Raw genomic sequence first — 24,504 nt, 5'->3', positions numbered from 1 at the left:
TCTTCAGAAAACAACGTATATATATTTCCATTCTAAGGTAGCAAGATCAGCAGGCAGATTTTGCAAAGGCAATTTATATGGCAATTCTATAATCACAGAAGACTTAAATTTTCTCTGTAGTGGGAAAAAAAAAAAAAGTTTACTGCTCTCACCCAAAGGATTTATAGAAGAGATGTAACCTCATATCTAAGAATAAACCTGTTCACAACAGTGATATTGAAAAGTAAGGGTTAATATTTGTATTCTTCATAAACAAAATGGTGATATAATATGAAACTAAAGCAATCTTGCTAAACCCTTACTTGGAAAATGACAGTATATAACATAATATATGTATATAGTATAAGGTATATGTGTAAAGAGCATGCAAGAATCTGAACAGACCTCTGGAATTTTTTTAAGAACTGACACATTTCCAAAAAAAATTCACCTTGTTGAGGGAAAACATTCCTGTGGGCATATATGTGCTTGTGTTCATGCAGATAAAATTTGAAGTCAAAGCTAGGAGAGAACGAAAGTAATTAATCTGAGAACAGACACGAGACTTCCATGGTTCATTTCCTATTCTGAATCTCAGAGAAAAAGTCTTTACCCTCAGTCTCCCATTTCTCCGGAATCACTTTAACTACCAGGCTACTGTTACACTGAACTCTGTTGTCCCTCCTGTGGCCATTCACCTTTAACTACAGAGCAAGAGGAGGGACAAAAAAAAAAAAAGGCAAAACCAAAAACAACAAAAAAGCTATATTAAAAAATTGTCTTAAGTATACTTAAAGCCTGTGTTAACTATACTAAAAAAATATTAACCAGATGTCAGTGAGACTCAAAGTTCTTGCTCAAAAATGTTATCTATACAGAGTCCAAATCCCCAGTTTCCCTTCAGTTTCCTAACTGACCACTAACATTGCTGTTAATGGCCTGTAGTCCTTGCTGGGGAAAGCAGAAAGGAGATGGGACCCAGTACAGGGGAAATAACAGAAATCTGTAAGCTAAAGGGGTGCTCAGACCTAATCCCAGGACTGAGACCAGAGAAGAGAAAAGTCCTGAAAGGCCAATTTGTTAGTAATTTCCTTGTGAGCAGCAATGAAACATCGAGCCTTACCCCTGCTGGCTTTACAAAAGTCCACATTTGGACCTAGGAGTTTCGTGATGTTCCCTTTTGCCCACTGCATCTGCTGATTGCATGGCTTGGTTTGAGCTTACAGAGACCAGAGGGCATCCTCTAGCCAGGGGACTGTAACCTGCTGTCTGAAAAAAAAATATATATATATATATATATGCTTTTGCTAATAGCTACAGAGCAGCAAAAGTATCTGTATCTCTCAACAGCTTTATGGAAAAGATGTGCATATTGGTAATTATCTTTTTTTTCCCCAGGGAGTTCTTAATAGCATGAAAGAATAGTGGCACTCAGGAATACCCTTCATGCCAGCAGTGAGCTCACAGTGGTTTAAACCAGTTTGACCGTGGTTATAGAAATATTCGTGCTGTCTTCGGTGAACTTCAGGTCAGGCCTCTCTTTGGAATAAACCTGTTAGAGGAACAGACCAATTCCCTGAGCGACTGTAGCCCTTACAGCAAATCAGCAGTTTGAAATGTGGAGCAGCGTGGAAATCTACCCAATCTCTCTCTTCCCCGGCTTCACAAGTGGGAGCTGTTGATACCTGCATAGCTGTTGGTACAAGGCAGAGCGGAAGAGCATAGTAAGTTAATAATCTACAAGCAATTCAGAAACGTCGAGGGCAGAGGCACTGACACTGGGGAATCATATGTCTGCACCGAACGTCTAGTCGGTTCTTTACTTGGAGGGCTGATGAGAAAAGGACGGATGAACCTCTGAAACAACTCCTTGGCAGGTAAGGCTACTGAGGTACTCTCATAAAGAGTGCCATGTTCTCTTCATCGCTGTATCCTTTCCCTGAAACATACTTGCAGCAGTTTATCAGCGTTATATAATGCAGGGAGAGTTGAGAGCAAGGATAAAGAGTTGATGGCCAGCTTTTGGTACGCTGGTTTATTTGGCAGGCTTGATTTACAGTTCTCACGTTCACACAACACACTTTGAGCTGCTGTTTTCTTTTATTTCTAACGTCAAAATAATTATTCTTCATCCTAAATAAACACCTGGGAAGTCCTCTAGGTTTCAGGAACAAGCTGGAAAGACAGCTTTTAAGAACTACTCCAGTGTGCGGTTTATTTCTCGTTCAGAGATAACCGTTCTCTGTACGTTTCCCTCTTGTTTACCGCCTTTTCTCCTGCCACGGCACGGTTTTGTGCTCTCCTGCCGGGTGGGAAAAAAAAAAAAAAAAGCCAGAACGGGGAAGAGCGAGATGGGCAAGAGCTGCGCGCTTCTTCCCCCGGGGGCTGCGGGGAGCGAGGGGGGGCCAGGGACCCCCTGCCCCTTCAGAGGTGCGGGGCGCCCTTCCCGGGGGCGCGCCGCGGGGACGCGCAGGCGGAGCGGCAGCGCGCCCGCCGCGGTCCCGGGGGGCTCCGGAGCCCCCCTGCGGCGGAGGGAGGGGGGACAGCGGGGGGGAGACGGCTGCTCCCCGGCCGGGGGAGCGGAGGGACGGAGGGACGGGAGGGGTTGGCTGGGCGAGGGAGGGATGGAGGGATGGAGGGATAACGGGCGACGGATGGAGGGATGGGAAGACGGAGGGGGGAGGGATGGAAGGACGTGGGATGGAGGGCTGAGGGACGGGGGTCTGAGCAGATGAGTGCTGCGGGGCGGAGGGCTGCGGGGCCGAGGGACGGGAGGGCTGCGGGGCTGAGGGGGACGGAGGGCTGCGGGAGCGTGCGCCCGCCTTTCCCGGCTGCTCCCCCTCCGCTGCGCGCCCCCGCGCCGCTCCCCGCCTCCCCCCCGCCGCCGCCGCGCGTGCCCGCGCCCGGGGCTGACTCTCCCTCGCATCCTCCTCCGGCGGCGGCGGCGGCGGCGGCGGCAGCGCCGGGGATGGGCAGCGAGAGCGCGCCCAGGAGCAGCCCGGGCCCCGCCGCTCCCCCCTGCTCCCGCGCCCGCTGCTGCTCCTGCCCCGCCGCCCCCCGCGCCCCGGGGGCAGCGCCGCGATACCCGCAGCCCCCGCCTCGGACGGGTGAGTCACCGGGCCCCGGCCCCCCCGCACAGCACCACCATCACCCCAAAAAAGCACCTGCCGTGCCTCTGCCCCCCCCCCCCCCCCCCCCCCCATCCCCAGCCTTCCCCACCGACCATCCCGGAGCGGCCCCGGGGTTGAGCGCTGGGGGATTTGGGAGGGGTGCGGGGGGAGGCACCGCGCTCCGCCTGCCCCCGCCCCCGGGGAACTGGGGGGTCCCGGCCCCCGGTTTCTGCCCTCCCCGGGGGGGTGGAAGGGGCGGCGGGGCTGGCCCCGAGGCTGCGCCGGGGCTGCGGGGGAAGGGGCTGGCGCCCTGCTGCCCCTCCCGCTACCCCTTCCCACGGGGGTCTCTCTCTCTGTCTCACAGGCAGACAGACGGAAACCCGCACGCACAGACACCCCCGCTCCCTAGCTCTGGGGCCAGAAGCCCCTGACTCCCCCCACCCCGCACACACCCGCACGCCCTCCATAGCCCCCCATGCCCGGGCGGCTCGGGGGAGGGTTCAGCGCCTTAAGTTTTGCGAGGGACCATTTTAACGTGGTGGTGGGACACACACGCACACACACACACACACACACACACACACGACACCCGACCCGGCTGAGCACAGCTGGCTGCCTCCCCCGAGTGGCACCCCCGGGGTGCCGGGCCCTGCTATGCTCTGCGATGCTCTAGGGAGAGCCCTTCGATCAGAACTCGGCGCTGGGATGGACTTTTCTACTCCTCCTGCCCCAGCAAACAAACGAATAAATAAGCATAGGGTCGGAGGGGATGGGGGGGAGAAGTCTGTGCTTGTTTGGCTTTCGCTGCTCCGGAGCGGAGAGTGCAAATGTTGAGGTTGCTGGGGCTGAAAAGCCTTTTTCTGGTTTTATGTGTCATGATGCACACGGTTGGTTGTAGGTAGTGTAGTAACTATCTGTATCCCAATAGTTCCCTGCCAAAAGGGTTGTTATGGCAGCAGTGCTTCCCCCTTCTTCTATTTAGCATCTCTGGCTCAGAGTAATGCTAAAGACCTGGAAACTGCCTTATTGAAAATAATAATAATAATAATAATAATAATAGTAATAAAAGAGCAACCTCTTGCTTCTTTGCCAAATAGCCAACAAGTATGAATATAGGATTCAAAGTAAATCTTCACTTCTTTCTCCAGAAGCTGGTGCTGTGATAACACTTAAGACTAAAGGAGTCTGGGGGGAAACATCTTTTATTTATTTATTTATTTATTTTCCACAATTCCTTCTTTTTGTTAAATTTTTGTTGGAGTTTTTAATTGCTTTGCAGTTTTTTTTTGTTTGTTTTTGAGTTTTTCACTTATACTTTTTTCCTAGCATTCTGTCTCAGTTACAGAGAACTCCTTAGTCCTGCAGTGTCCTGGGTAAAGAGATTAAAGCAATTCCACATACAAGTACTGAAGGGAAAGGTTGTATTTCTGTAGATGTAGCTTTCCAGTACAATTTACAGGATGGTGAGTTTTTGTCTTGCAATAGAGAGAGGAATGTGTGTGAAACTCATCAGAAAGCTTTCATCACACCTTAACTGCCACGGCTGGTGGCAGCCTGAAACAACAAGATTTAAAGGTTATTATGGAAATAAGTTCTTCTGTCACTGGTCATGATCAGCCTGTTCCCAGTCAAACCACAAATAGTTGTAAGAGAAATGCTCTGATTTTGATTTCTGTTTAATCAGTAGTGTTTTCCAGAAACAGTGTTTAAACCACGCAGCCTTTGATTAGGACTGCTGCTAAAAACACATGAAATTAAATAGGGAAAGGGTTATATTATCTCACAGTTTTTACTCTGCAACTATATAGGTACCATTTGTTGTCTCCAGCTGGAGTTTGCCTGAGTAGAGGTTGAGCAGTGAATGATAAGGATGGCAGAATTTTGTCCTGGAAGCTCTTGCATTTTTACTTCTGGCAGAATATTTACGGGCTGATATTGATACTGCAGAATGAAACGTTATTGAATTGTGATATCTTGTTTTCAATTGTACATTTTGAAATAAGTTTTGCTTATCAGTAGGAAAGCAACATGAGTGTGGAACTGTTCATTTAAGAACGAAAAAATGCTACCCCAGTAGGATTCATGTGTTGCAGACTAGGTGCAGGTTAAATAGGTGAACTAAAATAACATAGTGTAAGCGAACCGTAACTAATTTTCATTGCTTATAATGAAAACAGGCAATCTTGTGATCTTCAAATTGGAATAGAGACATGTTAGAAGGGAGGTGAAGAACAGCAGTGTATGTCCTTAATGACAAACTGAACTCTTGAATAAACCTCAGAAATTCCGGAGAGAATACAAATACATTTCTTGATATAACTGTGGTCATGATTCTGATCTCAATTAAATCAGTATGAGATTTTCCACAGACACAGGTGTGAGCTGAATCAAAGACATTTCTGCTAACCAGTTTGAAGGAACCAGGATGTGAAAAGATCATTTGTATTTTTCCCCATCACTGTAGCTGGAAGGATTTATTTTATGTCTGGTATGGAATATTCCAAGCTTTACCCTTCTGAGCTGTAGTCAATCCTATAGTTCTTACAAGCCCAGACAGCTCAGCTGAAATAATTCTTGTGAGAAATAATAAAGCATGTATAGCTATGGACTGTTCTTCTGGGCCCTACTGGTTAAAAAATTGTCATGTTTCGTGGTAAAAGGGCTCAACTTTGAATGATATTTTCATATCTGATATCACTAAAATTTCATTTTAGGCTGTGGAAATAACATGTTTCTTAAAATGGAACATTATTTGTTTTATGGTTCTGATATGAAAGAGCTAGCTGAATTTAGTCAAGCTGGAGAACAGATGTTTCTAACTTTAGTGATTTAAAAATAAGTGTAAATTGTAATGAAGTAAAAACAGATTTGGTCACTCTGTAAAGGGTTACAGCTGAAGTTATTTGATGCAAATGAACAAACAGATTGCACTTGTTTAACATTAGACAGAGGTAAAATGGAACAAAAACAAAAGGTGGTAGTACCCAGTCAGTCATTGTAGTAGTCATTTACACACAGTGTAAACCCCAAAAGACTGTTGCAAAAGCTGCCCCAAAGGTTCCAGCTTCAAGTGTCTGACTTGAAGAAATGGAGTCCAATGGAAAAAGTCCCAGTGACTTCAGTAAGCACTTGTATCTGGAGAATATTGTTAGCGAAGGGGTTGGTAAAGGTAATCTAATGAAGTACCACAAGGATTCTGACAGATAGTTGCTAAACCATCCTTAGTTAGAGGAGGTCCTGGCTTCATGGAAGCTGAATTGAAATCTTGCCATTGATCTCACTGGGGCCAAAATGTCATCCGAAGAATTATGTTTCAAATGACTTTTGAAATACGTTGTGTGTTATATTTAATCTAGTTTTAATTTGTGTGATATTCTATTAAAATGAGGTTACCTTTGCCAAGCTTGAGTTATTAATTAGTTATTAGCGATCATTTTCCCTTTCCTTTTACATTTTTTTAAATGTCAGTTTTTCAGAAATGGCAAGAAATACAAAAGTCTTCCTGTAAGAGTGCACTCATAAGCTGAATAATTCAAAACCTGTACTGTCATTGTGCAATCAAATTTTTAATATGATGCTGTCAAAGTCATAAAATAAGAAAATCAAATGTGACATCATAGAAGACAATGTATATAGCTGACATGACATCTGGATGTTTTAATATCCCGACTTTATATTTAGTGGTTAATGAAGATAGACTTTTCTTCCTCTCCTCTGAGGAAGTTCCTAATACAACATATTAAATGTTCAGGAAAAAAATGATGTGTATATTTTCTTAAAGAGAGATACACTTCTTGTGAAGAAAAGTCCCTTACGTAAAGGAAATGAATTAATGAAGGAGACAATTTAAAGCCTTCACTGGGAAACACAGAGCTGAGATAATTTATAGCTGGGGAGGGAAAGTATTGTCAGATGGGTTTTCGAGAATATGGTAGATATGAGCTTTACAAAGGACAACTTAATGATTTCTACCTATGTATGTACCTCTGCATAAAAAAAAAATAATTAAAATTAAAATAAAATAAAAATAAAAATAATAAAATAAAATAAAATAAAAATAAAAATAATAAAATAAAATAAAATAAAAATAAAATATAATATAAAATAAAATGAGACTGATGCACTCAAACCCCTCCAAAAAACAGTCATTTTTCTCTTTCTTTTTTTTTCCTACCGTTTTTTGTCCTAAATTAAGTACATTTAATGCTAATGAAAAGGTGCCAGACGGCAGAAATAGAAAATGAAGCTCTGTTTGTGCCCTGCATTTGTGGAGCACAGAGAGCAGCAATGCCACAGAGTTACCACCTTGTGCTGCCACCTCAGCTCTGCTTTGCTGGATGGGGACTGGTACTTGATATTGCTATAAGAGGTCAATCTCCTGAGGAAATTTGCCTGGAAATGGATCAGAAGTGGGATTTTATTTGTCAGTCTTGGCCTCTGCCGTCCTCAAAGAAATCAGACCCAGTTGTGTCTTCATGGGTGCTGGCTGGATCCTGTGAGGAGCTCAGCATCCTCAGCACTGTTTTTAAAAGTGCTGAGTGCTTTCCAAGATCCTTTAAGAAATGGAGTGAAATAACCAGTTCATTTCACACAGGCCACAAACCAGCTTTCAAACTGCAATGATTTTCCGTCACTACTTCATGTTGGCTGTATTTGAATCAGTGAACTAGAGGTGAAAGGCTCCAAAAATGTGATTACCAGTCCCCTGAGACATTTAGTTCTTCAAGGATATCTTACTGGAAGTACGTGCTCATATTTCACAAACTGAAATGAACTAATAACACAAATATTTAAAAGAAAAAAAAAAAGCTTTCACACTATTTCTTTTAATTATGTAGAGAGACTGTTAATGCTGACATATTTTGTTCTGGAAAGTAAACATAATCCATGAGCAAAGAGCTTCATGTCTTTACAACTTAATGCTACATTTTTTGATCTGACAATAGATAATGATTTAACCATGTATCCATAGCTGGCTAAATTAAAATATTCCAATTCTAATACTTTTTCCCCTGTAACTTCTAATACCCAACAGCACAAAATGCCAGAAAACAAACCAATTAATAAATACAATTCTATTCTTTTTTATGGATATTTATACATAATGGTTTGCTTTGTATAAATTAAACCTATTACACTTGTGAAAAAAAAAAATTGTAATAGTACAACCTATCCTTACTATGTATATAAAGCTACTGAACTAAAAGAATCCACCAGGTGAACACTAAAAAATATACTTTTGTATATTTTAGTGATAATCCAAGTGTTAAAAGCTTTGTTGTCTTTTCTGTAGATGTCTTCTTCCATGTAGTTTATCCAGGACAACTATAGCAGTTTCAAACTGATAAAATGTGTTAGAACTGAATGTGCAGGAAAACCTGTTTTCCCATTTCAGTGTTAGAATGGAAAGGCAGAGACCTATACAATTCAAACTTTGAAGGACACAAAGATGTAAAGCATATACTTCAAAATTATTTCTTTCATTCATTTAGCAAATGAGTGTTGGGTTTTATTTAAACACGGAATGTGTTTGTGAATTTTATATTTATCTAGGATCTTTCTTACAGTTTCATTTATCTAATAAAAAAATCTAGAAAATATTTTCTGTATTTTAATTGTATATTGACTTCTATCCCAAAGCATCTAGATAATTTTAAAACATTAAACATCATTTCTTGTATTGAAATGCACAAGTTGAAAGTCTGAACAAAGGATAGATGTAGACTTCTATGTGATTAGCAATAAATGGTATCAAATTTTACATAAACTTATATTGATTGCTGATTAATGTTCTTTAATGGTTAAGTGAATGGTGCTCAAATATTCTTTAAGAAAATAACTAAAAAGCATAATTGTAGTCCAAGATTAATTACAATTATTTAATGCATGGTGTCTTTCTTCCTGATTTGAACTATGGTTAAAGTTGGTGATTTAAACTACTTTGATTGAAATCTGCCTATTCTTATGATAAAGTGAATACTAAGCATCTTGTTTACATTTTTGTCTTCACATTTCATAGAATCATAGAATTATTAATGTTGGAAAAGATCTCCAAGACCATCTGGTCCAACCATCACCCTACTACCAATGTCACCCACTAAACCATGTCCCTAAGCACCACGTCCAACATTTCCTTAAACACTCCCAGGGACGGTGAATCCACCACCTCTCTGGGGACCCAGTTCCAATGCCTGACTGCTCTTTCTGAGAAGAAATGCCTCCTCATTTCCAACCTAAACCTCCCCTGGTGCAACTTGAGGTTATTCCCTCTAGTCCTATCACTAGTTATCTGTGAGAAGAATCCAACCCCCAGCTCCCCACAACTTCCTTTCAGGTAGCTGTAAAAATTTCCCCACAATTCCTCCTGCAGCTTTTTTTTTTTTTTAACCCACTTTTTTTCACTCCAGATAGAGACACCAGGTAGGAGTTCAAAATTTTTAAGTAGCTTCTAAATTATTAAGCAGCCTTAACTCTGTGTATTTTGAAGGGCTTCCATCAGATGAGTCACCACATCTTAGGAAGTCAGGTACTAACAGCAGTACCCAGAGCAGATTACTAACTGAGGACAGATGGATGCAGGTGGCATGTAGACCGTTCCAGACACCATGGGGTGAAGGAAGTTCATAAAGTGTCAAATCCAGTTCTCTCTGCTTATCAGGGTGACATTTCAGATCTTATTGAAATGACAAATGTTGTGTCCTTTCGAAATAAAAGATACAAATAGAAGTCCTCAAAAAACGAAGTCTTTCCTCCAAATTGTTTCGGATAGACTGAACTGTTCAAGTCAGGCTTTTAAAATACTGTAATACACATCTCAACGAACCATTTGAATATTTTATTAGATTTTCTTTCAAATCAGGACTTCGGCAAAATTAGTTCAAATTCATGGAGCTCTGTGATACCTGTTGAACAGCATGTTCTGACAGAACAAGATTTCAGTGAATTTTCCTCAGAGGCTTTAACTACAGAGGAAGAAAGGCCTTTCTTAAAGTTAGAGTTATGCCAAATGAAGGCATCAGTCAATCATTTATATGTATGCCAATTTCTGTGAATGCAAATATTCCAATAAATTGGCTGATTGTGTAAATCATGTTACTTTGTGATAAGCACTCTGACTTTAACAGACTTTATCAGAATTGAGTCCTTGCTACTCTTTAGCAAAGCAGTGGAAGTCTTGGCTTAGAGGGAGAGAGTTATGGAAAATAATAAACTTCTGAAATTAAGGATTTGAAAAGGGAAATACTTTACAGTCACTAACACTGAATATTGCATTTAAATGGAATGGGACAACATCCAACTACACTTAGAAAGCATTCAAGTTGTTATTATTATTGCCTGTGTTGTTATGTTTGGAATCAAATTTATCAGCTACATAGCCAAGGCTATCAACCTAGGCTATCCTGATTTTACGATTTATTTAAGCTGGCAATACAAGATTTTCACAAACTAACTGCTTAAGACTATTATTCAGCACTTCTAAATACCATAGTGTAAAGGCCAATGTTTAAGTATAACGAAGTAAGCTTGCTCTGACACAAATGCTAATTGGTTTCTTGCAAACTATCAGACTTCAGAAAGAGTTTTTAAACAACACTGAATGCAGAATGGAAATGTGATAATATCCAATGAATGCCATTTTGGGCCATAACAAACTTGCTAATTCTAGAACTTGTAATAATTAGGAGAGTTTTAACATTTGCCATAACCACCTCCGCTAAGAGACAACTGACGTCCCTACATGGTATATTACCACCTAGATTAGGGTTGTTAGTGAGGATCTCAGTGAAGGAGCCAAACTTCACTTCCCAAAGATCTACGCAACTCCCCCACAGCTGCCCACTGCCCACCCTTGTTCACAGCAGGCATGGAAAGAAAAGGAATAATCAGCTGCCTCTCCAGTGAGGCTTCTCAGGGGACACAAAATAACATTTAAAATATGTTGGCAGTTAGAGTGTTCATAACTATACAAAGTTTATGTCCTTCAGGCCTCGTTTAGAGGAAGAGTCTTCTTTCCAAAGGTGTCCTAGGGTGGGCAAGTGCAAGCATCTGAGAGCACTCATATTGCTAAAACACAGCAAACAAAAATATTGACTATAATAACTACATCTACAAAACAAATAGGAAAATGAAAGCAAATAGGAAAATGGTTTGTATGTCTATGTGCGTATAAACTACAGTATGAATGAGTCATGTGAAATTCAGTAAAAGGAAAGTAGTTGACCAAAACCTGTGAAGTACATCAGTGAATAACCTAAGAAGATATCAGCAAGTCACAGTTTTTTCACATTTAGAAGATGTGATAACAAAATATGGAGACAAATGCCTGTCTTAGAAATATACCCTGAAACTGAGAGGCTACCTGTTACTAAAATAAGTTGCTTCATCCCACAATATCTCGACACTTTCAAATAGTCCTACATTTCATCAGACATCACATTATTATATTCCTCTTGATCTTGTTACAAGTTGAAATAGACTAGCTGTGAAGACCACTCACTATTCAAATAATGATTTTGTGACGTACTCTGTGTGTTAAGTTTATCACTGAGGAGCAAGTTCTGTTTTCTTTAACACTTAAGATAAAGAAGAAAAAACATGTTATGATTCTGTTGCACATTGAGTAATGAAGTACTTAGCTATATGAAAATACCACTTTGTGGGAAGTTTTACAATTTTACAATTTTCTACTCTGAAAAGAACAAAACCAAAAAGCTGATATGTTCTACAGGTTAAGAATTTATTTTTTCTGGTCAGTAATTATACTTGTAGGATAATCTAGTTGGAGATAAATTTGGAAGACTGATTATTATAAAATCAAAGTAATTAGTTTTTTTAAATGTTAAAAATACACAGCAGTCACTTATTCAAAACATTTTTTTCTTGAAATTGACATTCTTCCAAGAGATGTTTTGATGTAAAAACACCTTCATTCTCCTCTGGGAAAAAAAATAAATAAAAAATCATGCAGCTCTAGATCTGAAAGAAAGAATATGATATCCTATTGGATGTTACAAGGAAGATCTGCAGCTTTCTGTATTAAGTTTTATGTAGAGAACAGTCTAAACTACTGAATAGAATCACTGTGTCTTAATGTATTTCTTTTTTAAGTAAATATATTTACTGGTATAGCAATATATACATATACATACACACACACACAGAAGCATATATTCTTCCTGGTCCACAATAGCAGCTGAGCTCCTCATGCATCCTGCTTTGTTAAAAACCTCTTCCCCAACAGTGAGCTTTTTATTTATTTTTTCCCTAATAGAGCAATTTCTAGTTTTAGATTTATGGATTTATTCCTTTTCTTGAACTTTCTTGGATTGGCCTAATTTGTACTCCTTTTTGCTCTCATCACTATGCAGATAATATTTGTTCCTTTCACTGGGTTGTTGAACAAGTCATTTTGATGTTTGTGCGCCATTTTTGTAAGTGGCTAATGCTGTGTAATGGTTATGGATTATCTGTAGTTTTCAGGTAAGTAGAAGAAATTACTCCAGAATTTTGCCTCTCTGAAGGTCAGAGATGCAAAGCTGGAAATGCAAGCCAAGGAGCTAGGTTCCCAGTCCACAGCTGCAGCCATGCCTCTTTCTATACTATAAAATTGTTTTAGCACAGATTTTCCCCAAAATATACAGAATTCTTCCGATGCCATGAAGGAAAGGTAATATGTGATAATCACAAAATATTTCAGCAGCAAACGGAAAAGGCTGGCATAAACTTGAGAGAATAGTCAATGATCAGTCTAGATAGTAAAATTCTCTACCTACTGAAATAGAAATATATGTATTTCTAAATATTTCTGCAAACTATTGTTTCAAAATAGTATTTTCTCCTGCTTCACTCCCACTTGTATTCCTTTCCAGTCTGTTGCCTTTCTTCCTGCCTCTGTTTCTTTTATGCCTCAGATTCATTTTATTTCAGCTCAGAATTTCCTTTTTTTTTTCCTTTGCATGGATTCCCAAATTGTCACTTCTTAATTATATAAAAGCCATTTTATTCGCCCCAGGGAAAAAAAAAATAAAAAATTGAAGTTTTCACTAACAACTACCTGTGATGATTGAGGGCAAAATCCACACAGAGAGTTATAACTAAATACATTAAAGGTTTTAGGCAGCAAAAAACATGACTTGGGTGTATTTGTCTGTATTAGCAAGTAATTCAGCACAACAGGAGCAGACAAGTAGATCAAAGCAGCTGGTGTTGAGGTCCCTTTATTTAAAGTATGTGATCAATGTGTTTTACCATGAACTAGATTTAGTTTGTTGTCTTGGACCAAATGTTAGTAGCTTGTACATAGTCTGAGGCTGTTCAAAGGACTGATTAGTTCAGATCCTTTTGTCCCCTCTGCAGGACAAAGTACATCTGGTACAGGCTGTAAGCAGAGCTTCCAGTTTAGTTTCCTTCAAAAGAAATCTAGTTCCTGCACACCAAGACTGCTCTGGAAACCAAACCAATGTATGGTAATTGGGATGCACTACAAAACCACACTACTTCTCCCAGACAAACAGCAGCATAGTCTTCTAGTCTCTAAACAGCACAATCCACCATCACCTTGCCCTGGAGTTGCCTATTGCTAGCTCAGTTTCCAGTCTGAAAGTTCTATTTCTCTATGTCCCAAGAAGCACCTTAAGTCTTCTGAAGATCAAAGAAGTTGAAGGACTTGCATAAATCTTCTACTATGTGATTATATGGACTAAGTACTGTAACCAGGAACCCATTCCTTGGGCAATTGCTTTGGATAGTAGGCTAGAAAGTGATTCATCATGTGGGCAAATAAATATTTAGTATTTAAATATTCTGACCAGGTAGTGGCATCGTTCCTACAGGTGTGACAAATGTTTTATCTCAGATTAATCTCTGGGAGCAGCAGGTTGCAGTGCCAGAGCAGGCAGTTGGCAGAACCGAACACAGGCTGCCAACATTTTGGACAACAAATCTTATCACAGTTTTATTAGCAGAGCACCACCATCACCTTTCTTTTTATTTTAAAAGAAAATAATTTCAATTTATTTTTTTGTCTTCCATTCAGTTTCTAAAGGGGATAAAAAATAAAAAGTATTTTATATCTACTTTGCTAGAAGGATCTCAATACTAAATGGATTGGTATGCATCCTTAAAACCTTAAGCAGGATGCTTAACTTCTGCCTTGGTAGAATTCAAAACAGGCTTCGTGACTTGTATTGTCCTCTGTATCAAAATGTCTGGTCAGTGTCCTAACTTCACATAACTCTCTGTTTTGTGTGCAGGATGCCTACAACCCAGCCTGTTCCACCTGAATTCCTGGGGGACTGTGTACAACTTAAATAGAAACGCTTTATGTGATGTGTCAACAAGACACCAAAAGTGAAGTAATGAATTTCTCTGTCTTGTAACACCCAGACTTCTTCTTGGATTCAACCATCAGGCATTGCAACATTTATAAACACAGTACTTGTCAGTTAAAGACTCATTTCTCTGCCCTGAGTCAGGCTTCACATGGAAAGCATGGGAGATAGATGAATAATAGCGGGATTCAGTAAAATCAGCAAGCTGAGCGTCAGAAGGAAATACACATACAACCCACACCTTATAGGCATCTATCTACTTTCAGCACTGAGCAAGCACCTACTTACTGAAAGTGAGCACATAAGCCAGACCTGCCTTTTCTACAAAATAATTAGAACATGCTGTTAATTGATGCCCAAGTATCCAGTAATTAGAGGACCTACCATTTGGGTGGATGACCTTTTAAAAACTTCCCCATGTGTCTGAAGTGGAGAAAATACTTCACTCATAGACACTTTCAGGTCAGAAATGTGCCCTAACTACTGACTGAATGGCTATTTTGGGATGAAGTGAGTGACTTTCTCCTTTTGAAACTTTGCCAATTCGCATAATTGATTAAAGAGCTAATGGAGGAAGAATTTAAACCTGACACTCTTCCTTCACAGAAGAGTGGACTAATGTTGCTCTGTGGAGTCAGTTGTTGCTCTTGTGAGGGAGTTTGCGCTCAGAGTCCAGGCAGGGTCAGGGCTTGAGGATTTGTTGTGTAAGCACCACGGTGCTTTGAGATGCTGGGCTGCAGCTGCATGAGGGCTGAAAAGTATTAGTGGTGCCTGAGCACTGAATTTAGTGTTTGACCAAAGCACCAACTAAACTCCTTGATAGGTTTTGTCTTTATGCTTAATTAAAAAAGCCAGAGTGTTAAAAAGGAGGTTTTGGAACTACAGAGAGCTACTAATAATAGAAACCTTCAGTGAATTCAGTGGTTTATAAAAAGCACTTAGTTGCTAGTTTGGAAACTGAAGATCTCTGTTCTTGCATATAATATAGTGCAGTGAGCAATAATATAGCTTTCCCATAGTCCTTCATCACTTGGCCTCCATTTGTTGTTATAAGATATTAAAGTTTAAGGCCAAGGCACAAAATAAGCTAATTTCCAAGGGAGGAGAATAATATATTAGTTCAGGGAATTATGCATTGGATGAAAGTAAATATCTATCATTTTCTCATAGATATTCATTTTTGACAGACTATTTACTAAAAAAAAAAAAAAAAAAAATCTTTACCAGTCCTGTGTCTCTTTTCTTATTTAAGATTTTAAAGTCTTCATGGTAGACACTTTTATCATATTTGTTCCAGTAGCCTTAAAAGTTGCTATGCACTAACATGATAGCTCAACATAATCTAATCTAGTTTTTACACTTTATTTTGCAAAGCAAACCTTTACATAGGTTTCTGCAACACTAAAAAAAAATAAGAAAAAAAAAGCCTTTCTGAAGTCCTTAAAAATCTGATTTATTCAGATTGAGTTAAGCATTCATACTTCCTAACGCTCCTTGAGCCATTATCAAATCGTAGATATTATTTCAGTGAAAGCCCTAATATTTGTGATAAATCTTCTCTGGTAAAGATTATGGGAAAGAACTAGCCATTGAAATTTATTATTTTCTGTTTAGACTGAAACCTTTCTGAGGCAGGAATAAGTTGACAAGAACATTAGAATATCACAGGTAATTATGTAGTCAGTGACTGCAAATCTGTTTCAGTTGGTAGGCTGTCTTTCCCTGTTTTTATAACTTCCTCTAACCTCAAAACAGTGTTTTCTTGGAAAAATATTATCTAAATTATTATGACTTGGAAATGTCTCTTTCTTTAACTATAACATAGAATTTCATTGTTGCATTTATTATTCCTTTCAGATGATTAGCCTGCAGTTTTTTGATAGACCAATTTTGGCCCGGAATCTTCCTAGATTTACAGTTCAGTTACTAGAATATATCTATTTCATGGTCTCATAATCTTACAAATCATTGTTGGGTTTATGTCTCTATCAGAGTTCTGGAAAAGCTAGCTTTTCCCTCTGACACATAGATATGCCAGAACTATTGTTACTTCCTGCTAGAATCAAATCCTCAGCTACTGATGAGTTACGCATGAATATGCCTGGGAAAGCCCACTTTAAATATGTGCATTTTGAAATCCCCAAATTTTCTTGAAAGGCAGTGAGTGAAGCTAGAAATGTGCCCTTGACTGTGAAGCATTTAACTAATTTATAACTCAGCCTAGTCTCTTATGTAAAGCCACCAAAAATTTAAGTCTAAATACAGATATGATAATGTATTTTAGTTTCTATATTTATTATCTTCTTTTTGGTTACTTATAATTTGCATCTTTGACTCTCATTTTCTTCTGTACTTTCCCATCTTCTTTAGCAGTATTTTATCATTCAGTCATGATTCTACTTGTAATCAACTATAATCAACCCAAAGTTGTGAAGAGGTGCCTGAAGAGGTTAAAAATGTATTCATGAATGGCCCTCATTCCACCTCAGTTTAGCCACCAAAAGCAAACTAACCTTCAAAGTTTCCTCTGCAGCTAAGAGAGGGAAAGACATTTCCAGAGAGCAATTCATTGTGCTTTCTGGACCTCTCTCTTAGAATGGGAGGAATTACCCTGTGAAAGTACTTGTTCCTCCCTCTGTCTATAAGGGAGCTTCTGTGAGCACTATGGAGAGTATGTCTTTCTCTTTTAAGATGCAATTTTATTACTTAAGACCATCAATTATTTTTATATAGGACTTTCCATTTCCAAGGCCATCACCTGTGGCTGGCTTGGGCTATCTCTAGACAGCAGGAATGGAGCCAAAAGAGCTTGCTGTGCTCCCCTTGTATTTAGGAAAGCTGAGGAGTATGGTACAGAGAGATTTCAGCTGGCAGCACAGAAGCCATTGTGGGGCTGGAAGCAGCACAGCTGTGTTCCTGTGACACTGCACACTGAGCTAAGAAACTCTGCTGAAACCAGCTTAATTCACTGGCACAGTACCTCAATTTTCTTTAAATTTGTTTATTGCAAATAGACCAGTAGGATATTCTATATATTTAGCAAGTGTCTTCCAGTTAACCCCTGTCTCCCAGTTTACTTGGTTTTGAACAAATCATTACAAAAATTTAGCAAGTTTAGGGACATCCTGTACAAGTCATTTTCTGTTACAGAATATAAGCTCCCTTAGAAGCAGTACAATCATTCATTTTGTCCTATCATTTTTGTATGTATGCACATCTATATTAAGCCAATAGAGGAAAATGTGAGAACATCCTGATACTCAGCTCTGGAGTAGGGCTTATAGTAATGCAACTTAATTTAATTACAGAAAAGTCCTTTCATTCATTTCTGTGAATGAATATAAACTGGATGCTAATAGATGACAGCATACCATTAATTAGTGCTAAAACTAAAGGATACATGACCTAAATTTGTCAATAAACGTTCAAAATAGTATTCCAAAGAAGATTTTCTGAAGGTGTTCATGATATACCAATATTTATTTTCAGAACTGCAAGTCTATGAAGAATAAAACTGCAATCTTCTTGGAAAGCCTGCAAAGCAAGCCTGACTTTGTGCCGTTGTTATCATTTTGCCAGCTGAAGGGATGTCATTTAAATTAGACTCTGAAATATTAGAGCTACATAGTGTGTTGTCAGAGGAAGTGTTTTGACTGGGTAGAGTTAAATTTGGTCTTTGACAAAGGATAGATACATGGGGATGGGACTGTTTCCCATTTTGGTTTACTACTCTTACACAGGGGTTACCGTCTGTTGTTCCACCTAGAAGTCCTTCTAGTTTAGGAAGTTACTCCAATCTGTCAGAAAGGAAATACTAATCTAATCAGATAGAGGGCTCAACTAGTTTTATCATTGTTATCTGCTTGGAGGGAATAGCTAGCGCCCCCTCCTGTGAAATGTCAGAACATTTTCTCCTTTCCGAACTTCCAATTGCTGCAAGAGTATGGAGGCAACAGATCTGGCTCTGTCTCCCTGGAGTAGAGTTGACCTCAGTTCTTCCATATACACAAGTTCCTTACTGGCCTTTTGGGCTGAATGTAGCAAGACACACAAAAGAGGAGATAAAATCAGTTTCATAGCAGTAATATCTTTAAATTCGCTACACTCTTACAGATTCAATATTTAATTTTCCCTACTACTTAGGGGCACAAGAAAGGGCTGTTGATGCCTAATTTCATTATTTTATGATATATGCTCTGTTGTGTTTTTTGTTGTTGATGTTTTTGTTGTTGTTTTGTTTTGTCTTTTCCCTCTTAATGCTCCAACTTAGAAAATTACAGTATTGCATGAAAATCTCAAATGCCATTTGACAGAAAAAAGAAAAGCTAGGAACATACGTATTACACTTTGTTTACGTATTATTATGCATTTATTACGTATTATTATGCAATTACGTATTGTTATGCAAAATCCTTCTAAGCCTACTAAATATTATCATTTCTCAGTTCTGTTAGCAAACAGATACTATTTAAAGTATTTAAATTTGATTATATGTTTTAGCCTGAAACAAATTATAGAAAATTATATGAGCATATAGTAATGTGAGCAGTTGAACTTCTGGATCATAGAAGTTATAACTTCCATCTGTCAATAGGGGTAATGTGGGTAGGTGAAGGTTAGTCATATCTGTAACCAGAGCTGTAGGATGAGATTGTTTTCAAATGCTAAGTTTCTAGATATCATGAGTGTAGGAGACAGCTTCAAAATACCTCCCCCCAAAAAACAACAACAACAACAAAAACCAGTTAGGTTAAAGCATATTTTAAAAGCCTCCACATTATCTTCATTTTAAGTAACATAATTTTTGAGCCTGTCTCATACAGCTTGAGTTACCATTTTTGAGCTCTTTTGGCAGTTCTGCAGAACAATCTTTACCACTGGGGTAGTTAAGGTGGAGCCTAGAGAGTGACAATGATTTTGAGTGAGTGCAGTGAAGTTGGATAAATTTGTGCTTCAGAAAGGATGCAGAAAGCTTTTCTATTTTATACATACTCTTATATAATTTGACAAATCTCCAATTATTTTTTCTCTCCCCTTTAGAGAACTATGAAATTGTGCAGAAAGAAAGACATTTTTTTGGCTTGTAGTAGTTTTATTTCTTGTGATAAAACAAAACAAGACCAGTAGGAATAAAACCACTCCACTTGTACACAGAATAGTTTTAATGGGCTAGCTGTTAAAAAATTATCTTTTTAGATATAACTTAAACTATGTTAACCTTGGTGAATCTTAATCCCAACTTCCCTCCTGTACTTTGATGGACATATATACTTAGGCAGGTAGAACTACTGACAACAGTGTGTATAATCCTACTCATCACTAGGATTATAAATCAGGGGCAGTAAAGAAAGCAAAATTGGGTCTTGAGCCGCAATCAGTATGGAAACCTCTGATGCTCTAATTATAGTCTTTTGTAAAGTAGTATTCTTCTTAACTGTTCATCTTGCTTCATAGCTAAAGTTAAGCGTTGCACTTGGATCTTTGCTGAGTCTATGTGTCTTTCTGTTATGAGATAGGGTGTGGGGAACTGGTCATGCTAACTCATTATGTTTTGGTGCTGTGAGCTGCAGCTTTCCCAGAGCAGCTGCTTTTTCTGACAGACATAATGCTCTACACAGGCTCTTTGATTTTCTGCATATTTTACTTGCTCATTAGGTCTTGCTCTTTGTATATAGCTGCTTCATTCATAGTACTTATTCTGCTGTATGTTCCCAGATGGTCAAGTATTTTCATCTGTGTTTTCTATTTTGCTTTTGCAGAAGTTGCTGAAAGTTTTGATAAGCATCAGTGGAGGCAGGTTGAAATTATAACTTAAGAAAATAACAGGAGAAAGGAGTATGAATCACTGGGTGCTCAACTGTAACAAAAATAGCTGGGGGGGGGGCAGAGTAGTAGGGATGTACACTTTTCTACTGCGGTTTTGAGAGCAAAAAGAGTATTATGAGGAGCTAAAGGTCTGCACATGAGCACATGCCACTTGGAAATTGTCCCTCTGACTATCACTTTCACTTGGAAAATACTCAAGTCTCTGGCTGTGTACTGCCAACATTCATTCTGAGCCCCCCATATGGACAGAGAATATATTGTTTAATATCTTGTGTATCTGATCATTTCTCTCTTTCACAGAAGAGGTTCTTGTTTGAGTTTTCGTTAGGAGAAAAAAGTAGTAGCATTTCTATGACTTACACTTCATGTTTACTAAGTCATCTCTTTTATCATTAATCACAATGGATTATCTGAGTTTTAGCCTTATGTGTTTTTTATTGTTTTTGGAACTTGTAATTGCATAAGCATCTGCATTTTGTTAAATTATTACCAACACTGTGCTGTAACAATTTAAATCCACTTGATATTTTAGAAATTAATGGCATTTTCATATTTTTTTTTCTGGGAATAACACCCACAAGCAGTAATCATTTCCATTGTAAAATTTATGCCTATATTACATTTCAGACCATGGTATTCCAAACTCTTATGGATCAGTGAAATTCAGGAATTTATTTCTTTCTGATATTTGCAGGAAAATATTTGGGTTTTTTTTTATTCAGTTTATTGGATTTTAGGTCACACTGTGATTTTATGTGTTTTGTTACAGCCTCATTAAAATGGGTTCTGGTTTGCAGACCTTTTTGTCAGGCAAATAGATCTTCAAAACAGAAAATCTCAGTTCATTTAATGTGATACCTGACAAGTTTGTAGCCCAACAGTGTATTCTCTACATGACTCAAAGACTGCTGTGGTCATGTCCTGTTATGTCTATTGAAGGACTTTATGCAAATAAATACAGATTTTAGCTAGCTTTCACAATTTTACTAATGTTTCAAGACTGAGAATGTTTTGAGTTACTGTTCTGTTGCCAGCCAATCTTTACAAGTTGCCACTGTATGAGATTCAGAAGAATTATGGTGGAGATCAGACATCAGAGTACTGAGAGAATATTCAGTTTCAATATGTATTTTGAAAGATACTGTCTTCCTAAATGCTGGTTTTCTTTTGCAGTTAACACAATTTTGCTTCAGGCTTCAGCAAATAGTATTATGGGAAGAGAATTTTGCTTTGTACTCTTTCTGTTATTTCAGTTTAAGGATCCTTGCAGGCACCAGTGTCAGGCCTCTAGGAAATACCTTCACAGGGTCATTCCCATTGCTCTGTGTAACTCAGTGCCTTATGGAAAGTCAGAGTATCATGGATATATTGGGGCATCCAGAGAAAGACACAGTCCTTCATGTCCTGAAGTTCTGCTACTCCCTGTTGCTTTGAAGCTGGTAATGCTGGGTCACAGTAACCAGCAGCAGCACTCACAGCTCCTCTGGATGCCCTCTGGGCCTATCTGTAGACACCCATCAGCTTGGGAACTGTCATGAGGAACTCGACACAGAGATGAAGTGAGAAGTTTTAACATCACTGTCCTTCACTAACACCCTACCAGGCTCCCAAAATAGTCTTGGAAGGTGCAGGATAATAGAACTGCTTATTCACAGAGACTGCAGAGCTGACCCTTGTAAATAAGCACATTTTCAAAGGGAGTGGAAAGTCCCCTGTAACACCTGTCCCCCAAGAAACATTGATCATCTACTGTTCAAGCCTGCTGAATAAATTTGCTTTCTAAGCTATTTTCTAATGAAGGGAACACATTTTTTTCACAAAACAAAAGAAGGTCTGTCCTAATTCCTAGCCAAAATATTCCACAATTAACATTTGTCTGTTTGCTGTATGCTGTTTAAGAAGCTTTAAATGTTGTTTTCAATGTGATTTGATTTCTGTGTTTTATAACCTTGGTATAGTTATAAGTCCATTTTCCAACTTGCCAAGTCTTAGTAAAAGTGATAAATTTCAGTCCTTGGAAATTATGATTATTTTTATGACTATGTAATGATGTGTTCTTTGGATTAAAATGTATTTTTTCTTCATATAGATATGTAGTAAGTGTTAAATGAAACTAAATTATGCTGAATATAGATACATTTATTCTAAATAATGTGAAATTTTGCACACAGAAGTAGATCTCAATACTAGTTTTAGAAAATTGCTGGGGTATGGTCAACATAATCAATTTTCTATCAGCACTTCAAATTTATTCTGGTTTTGATTCTCACTCTCTTTACAGCAAAAATTATTTTTATTTATGTAATGAAGTATTTAAACTCAGTTCAGTACATATTTTTGCAGGTAATACTAAAACCTCTTGCTGTGATACTAAATGTAAGTTGTCTGTTTTCTCAGTGAAATTACTGCACTAATAATTAAGAATATATTTTTAACTCTAACTTTAGAAGTTTCTTGCTTAAATAAACAGAATAATTAAAACAAAGAAAATAAAAAATAAAAAAAAAGGAAGGGAAGGGGAGGGAAGGGAAGAGTTTCTTACTGAGTTTTGAATGGAGATAGCTTATGTTGCTGTTCACACAGGTAGTTTTGTGAGGGGATTTAGCTTTTCAATTTTTTTATTTTTTTGCTTGTTTGTGTTTTGCAAGGAACAGACTTTGTTTAAAGTCTAAATAAACTCTTAGACAAACAAAGATTTAAACAAACAAGTTTAAGATGTGACTTTTCATTTTTCAGTGCTTTGTAGTTCATCTGTAAAACCTAAAATTTTACTGTAGTTGAATGGTTTTGAATATGTCTGCTCAGCCATTTTCTCAGGAAGGTAACATTTTCATGTGAAACAGCATACTGGAGGTTTCGTTTGTCTATTTTTTTAAGAATATTGAGAGAAACTAGGTTGGTGAATGACAGTTTTATGTCCAAGAGGATTTGTTTCCTTTTGATGAAAGATTTTTATCAGTAAGAATTTACAGTGAACTTATCATTCAAATAGGATAATTTAATAATCTTTCAATGCTGTGCTAAGATGCAGGGATAAAAAGGTTGTGGTTTTTTTTTTGTTTGTTTGTTTGTTTTGGTGGGGGGTATTTTAACTGACTAAGAATAATGGCAGTATGTAACAGATTGAGAATGTTCATTCAAATAAGGGACTTAATGAAAACAATTGTAGACTGAAGAAATGAAATCAAACAGTATTAGCAAATAAGAGATATTGAAGACTGTAACAGGCGCTGAAGATGAAATTGTTGATGACGCAATGACAGAATTACCAAAATCATTTCTAAATGTGTTTTAAGTTAGAGAAATAGAAATTGCCTTTACAATTACTAGCAAAGGAAAGTAGATCTATAAAAAAAATCGATCTAGTAGCATAAATTCTATGGGACAAATGATTTATGAAGAGAGAGGCACCATGTACCTTGCTTATATAGCCCTATTTCTGAGGCATAGAAGTGCAACTGTCTCTCAGGTTCAAGCAAAAACCTCCTTCTGAGGGCAGTCACATAGTAAGTACTAGAAAAGACTGAGCTGGACCATGCTTGAGAAAAAAGAAAGCCAAAGGATGGCAGCAGAAGTGGTCATGTTGATTTGTTTTTTTTTTTAATGGCGGATTCACCCAAGCTACCTCATTGAATGAGGGAAATCCACTTTCCTTCGCCCTTCCCACTTCTTGAATATCCCACGGGATATTCTCATTTATTCCATCCCTTTAGCTGTCTGTTTAACTGTCTGTTAAAGTATTGTTCAGCAAAGAGAGTGATATACATGTAGTCAAGAATAAGTAAAAGACAGTTTTACTCTCTATTTAAGATAGGATGATCAGATAAAAAGAGGAAACCTTGGCTTCTGCTCCAGGGGGTACTTATTTTATATTAAGAAGTCATTAAGCAAGATGAAATAGATGATTCTCCAATTTTACATATGGAAGTGCTACTGTCAGTGAAGGAATAAAAATAACACAAAAAGCATTACATTCCCAAAGAAAGCCAGAGGTCTGTCTTCCCTTCCTCTGTTCCAACATTTGACACATACTCCATTAATCAGAAACATGCTAGACAACATTGCAAGATGTTTATGAGATGACACTTCTTACATATATTAAATGATGAGTAGATACTAGTTACTTCCCTATAGATGCTTGTTCCTCTTATTCAATGGGAAAAAAATAAACCTCTTTTATGCTAAAGATATTATATTATGTAAACTATTTTTAATATTATTTTTATTTTTATTTATTTTCATTAGCAGTGAATGGAACT

At 38.3% G+C, this 24,504-nt stretch overlaps 1 protein-coding gene across 3 annotated transcripts in view; it reads left to right on the top strand.

The window, feature by feature from the left end:
- The first annotated feature begins 445 nt into the window (after positions 1-445).
- The window catches only part of FUT9 (fucosyltransferase 9), a 120,398-nt gene continuing 96,339 nt past the window's right edge, over positions 446-24,504 (top strand). The window contains exons 1-2 of one of the 3 annotated variants that reach the window (XM_080588512.1): positions 446-1,236; positions 1,415-3,086. In XM_080588512.1, coding sequence (XP_080444638.1) covers positions 2,642-3,086 — 445 coding nt within the window. In that variant the 5' untranslated portion in view covers positions 446-1,236; positions 1,415-2,641. Of the gene's footprint in view, positions 1,237-1,414; positions 3,087-24,504 lie in introns of those variants that run through there. The other 2 variants (XM_080588515.1, XM_080588514.1) reach the window with 2 other exon arrangements.

The sequence above is a fragment of the Anser brachyrhynchus genome, assembly GCF_964034855.1.
Source record: "Anser brachyrhynchus genome assembly, chromosome: 3".
NCBI lineage: Eukaryota > Metazoa > Chordata > Aves > Anseriformes > Anatidae > Anser > Anser brachyrhynchus.
Note: the sequence above shows the minus strand (reverse complement) of the source record. Positions and strands in the feature narration are given on the sequence as shown.